We start from the raw sequence: 4,148 nt of genomic DNA on the forward strand, positions 1-4,148 counted from the left end.
ACTGCACTCCAGTCTGGGCGACGGAGTGAGACTCCAACTCAAAAAAAAAAAAAAAAATTGTTGGAGCAAAGCACTGTAGAGAGAAGATTCACTTGGATATATCCATTTCTTGAGAGTCAACCTTTGGGGGCAGGGATCATTTGGAGCCTCAGATCTTGGATGTGAATAAGCCTGTTTTTTGGTAGGGGGAGTAAGCCGAACTATTTTTATTATTTATTTATTTATTTTTTGAGTAGGAGTCCCACTCTGTCGACCAGGCTGGAGTGCAGTGGAGTGCCTGGCATACTCGCGGCCACCACAGCCTCAACTTGCTGGGCTCAGGTGATCCTTCTGCCTCCGCCTTCCAAGTAGCTGGAACCACAGGCATGTGCCACCACACCCAGCTAGTTTTTTTGCTTTATTGTAGATACAAGGTCTCGCCAAGTTGCCCAGGCTGATAGGAACCCCTGGGCTCAGGCACTCCTCTCACCTCCACCTCTCAAAGTGCTGGATTGCAGGCATGATCCACCACACCTGGCTGACTGAACTATTTTTTTTTTAAGATGTGGAGCACAATTCAGGGTTAAGTATACAAATGTTCATTATGCAGCTACCCTTGTTGATGAGTTGTGCCCCCTCCCCGACAGTATGCCTCTACTGCCAATCCCGCACCCACTCCACAATTTTCCACTACTGCCAATCCTTTTCTTACAGTATTACGATAGTTGTTCAAGGTCCACTTATGAGTTGAGAACATGTGATACTCAGTTCTTTGTTTCTGTGATAGATCACTCAGTATTATAGACTCTAAGTCCATCCAAGTTACTGTGAAGTTCATAATTTTGTCCTTCTTTATGGCTCGTTTTTTTTTTTTTAGTTAGAGTCTCACTTTGTCGCCCTGGCTGGAGTACAGTGGCACGCTCACAGCCCCTGCAGCCTCGACCTGCTGGGCTCAGGTGATTCTTCCGCCTCAGCCTTCCAAGTAGCTGGAACCACAGGCATGCACCACCACGCCAGGATGACTTTTTGACTTATTGTAGAGATGAGGTTTTGCCAAGTTGCCCACACTGGTCTCGAACCCCTGGGCTCAGGTAATCCTCTTGCCTCCACCTCCCAAAGTACTGGGTTTACAGGAGTGAGCCACCGTGCCTAGTTGACTGAACTATTTTTAAAAGATGATGGCTTACATTGGAACGATTTGACCATTACTGAAGGAGGCAGGTGGTACTGCTATTTCTATCTGTTTTACACACTTGAGTAACAATAGAACTTGTTGGGTAGCAGAGAGGAAGAAAGGATTGGTGGTTGGGCTCAGTGGGAAGTTCTTGCATTAATAGAAGTCTAATGTGTTACTGGAAATAGTCATTTCCTTGTGGTGATTGGGGGAATTGTCCTTATGATGATGCTCACTGCTGGGTAATGGTGACACAGCCAAGTGTCACTGTTACCCAAAGGTGAGCAACACCGTATGGACAAATGGACGGTTCCGTTTTTACTGTCACGAAGAGATGCAATTGGATTAGGTCGCTTGGCTAAGAGGATAAGACTCTATTCAGGGGAGAGCTCTTGTGGAAGGATTCACTCCTCCCTGTGGGGGCTACAGGGTCAGGGGGCACTCATTGCAGGAAAGAGGTTGCACGGATCTTAACAGCTCATTCCTCTGGACATGACTGGAGAAGAGGGTCTTCTTGGGAGGGGGTCAAATTGGAAGGACATATTCTGCCAAGTGGGAGTATAAGTCTTTCTTGAGAAGAGGGGCGTCAGAAATGTCCATTCCCTGAGGTGGGGCTTCTGGGAAATTCCTATGTAAGAAACAGGCTTCCTCAGAATTGTCCGTTCCCTGGGGCAGGAATGATAATAGGCAAATGTAATGTAGGAGTTTATGTGGATTTGTCTATTCAGTGGAGTGGCTGGTAAGGAATAGGAGAGTCCATTGTAGAAAGGGGCCCATGCATTTTGGATCATTCCATCCCTTCAGAAAGGAATGGAAAGCAGGAGATTCTACCTTTAGATAGCGGTCAGACTAGAAAGCCCCATTTTTCTCGAGGGGCAGACAAGCAGATGTGCTGTGGGAAGACATCTCTTTAGACATTTTCATTCGTGGGGCAGGAGTGATGGGAGAGGGCAGTGTAGAAAGGTGATTCATGCATATCATGGCTTAGAGAACAGAAGGGTTTATTGTAGGAAGGGGGCAGATTGAGTGCTTCCATTTGTATAGAATGGAGACGAGAGTCCATTTTTAGGAAGAGGTCTTCTGCACTTGGTGGATGAAATGGATTGTTCCATTATAAAAAGAAGTTCTCCTTGAAAGCGTCTGTTTACAGGGGAGTTCTAGAAGAGTCCACTCTTCGGAGATCTTTTTGGTGATGTCCCTTTTTGGGATAGGAATATTGAGGGCACCCATGAAGGAAGGGGGAATATCTTTGGGATCCCCCAAAAGATGAGTGAGGGATATGTCTCCTTGGAAAGGAGGTCATCATGTGGTGGGAATAAATGAGGGAGTCCAATTAGAAAGGAAGTCTCTTTGGAGATATATGTTCATGGGGTGGAGAAATTGGAGGAACCATTTGTTCAAAGGGAGACCTATATAAAGATACCCACTCCTTGCTTTAGGAATATTGAGAAAAACTTTTTTGAGTTGGGGGTCTCACTCTATTGCTCAGGCTGGAGTGTAGTGGCATGATCATGACAATCACGGCATACTGCAGCCTCGACTTCCTGGACTCAGGCAATCCTTCCACCTCCATATCCTGACTACCTGGGACTATCGACATATATCATCATACTCAGCTTTTTTTTTTTTTTTGAGTTGGAATCTCACTCTGTCACCCAGGCTGGAATGCAGTGGCACACTCATGACCACTGCAGCCTCCATCTGCTGGGCTCAGGTGACCCTTTCGCCTCAGCCTTCCAGTAGCTAGAACTACAGGCACACGCAACTACACCCGGCTAATTTTTTGATTGTAGAGATAAGGTCTCGCCAAGTTGCCCAGAGTGGTCTCAAACTCAAGGCCTCAGGCAGTTCTTTCACCTCAGCCTCCCAAAGTGTTAGGATTATAGGTGTGAGTCATGCGTCTGGCTAGCTAATTTTTAAAAAAATGTTTGTAGAGATGAGATTTTGCTATGTTGCCCAGGCTAGTCTTTAACTCCTGGATTCAAATGATCCTCCCACCTCGGCCCTCTCAAAGTGTTGGGATCACAGGCGTGAGCCACCACATCTAGCCAAAAAAACTGTTATTGGAAGTGGGAATGGGCTTGGAAGTTTCCATCATGGGGGTGGGAGAGAATAATGGACAAACAGGGCCAGGGAGGGGAAATGGGAGGGTTCCTTGAATAAAGGTTTCCTTGGAAAGGTCCAGTCTTTGACGGTGAGGGTAACAGGACAGTCCATTTTAGGAACAGGTATGTCCTTGGAAGCACCCATTTCTTAGCTGGGTGTTATGGGAGAGTCCACTTTAGGAAGGGATTGCCTTGAAGAGTCCATTCAGAAGAGGTGAGAACATGGGAGAGTCCACTAAGAGAGATCTCCTCGAAAGATCTGTTCTTTGAGGGAATGAAATGGTAGAGTCCATGGCAAGAAAGAGTCTCCTTTTAAGTATTTGGTCTTTGGGATGGATGTTCTGGGACAGTTACCCTAGAAAGTGCCTTGAGGCTGGGCTTGGTGGCTCACGCCTGTAATTCCAGCACTTTGGGAGGCAGAGGTGAGAGCCCGGGCAACTCGGCGAGACTTCGTTTCTACAATAAATCAGAAAATTAGCTGGGCATGGTGGTGCACGCCTGTAGTTCCAGCTACTTGGAAGGCTGAGGCAGAAGGATCGCGGAAGGATTGCCAGAGCCCAGCAGGTGGAGGCTGTGGCGACCGTGAGCGTGCCGCTGCACTCCAGCCTGGGTGAGAGTGAGACTCCGACGCAAAAACAGAAAGTGCCTTGGGAGAGTCCACTCACTGGAGGTGGGGGTGCCTGGGGAGTCCTTTGGGACCCCAGGAGAGCTCCTTGGAAGCATTCTTTAAAGGAGGCGGGGGACGGGGAGCGTCCATTCCCCGCGGTGTCCTCAGTGCCCTTCGCCTTCCCTCCAGGACTTCGTGGTGTACGTGATGACGCGGGAGCAGCACGTGTTTGGCCGGGGCGGGAACTCGTCGGGCCGCGGCGGGTCCCCGGCCCCGTACGTGG

At 48.4% G+C, this 4,148-nt stretch overlaps 1 protein-coding gene across 1 annotated transcript in view; it reads left to right on the forward strand.

Moving 5' to 3' along the window:
• Positions 1–4,148, forward strand: part of RASIP1 (Ras interacting protein 1) — a 14,501-nt gene that overhangs the window by 1,038 nt on the left and 9,315 nt on the right. Inside the window, exon 2 of the mRNA XM_008048650.2 lies at positions 4,055–4,144. Within this exon, the coding sequence (XP_008046841.1) occupies positions 4,055–4,144 (90 nt within the window). The remainder of the gene's footprint in view (positions 1–4,054; positions 4,145–4,148) is intronic.

Source organism: Carlito syrichta, unplaced genomic scaffold, assembly GCF_000164805.1.
Source record: "Carlito syrichta isolate Samal-C Ts95f unplaced genomic scaffold, Tarsius_syrichta-2.0.1 Scaffold126461, whole genome shotgun sequence".
In the NCBI taxonomy this organism is placed as follows: Eukaryota; Metazoa; Chordata; class Mammalia; order Primates; family Tarsiidae; genus Carlito; species Carlito syrichta.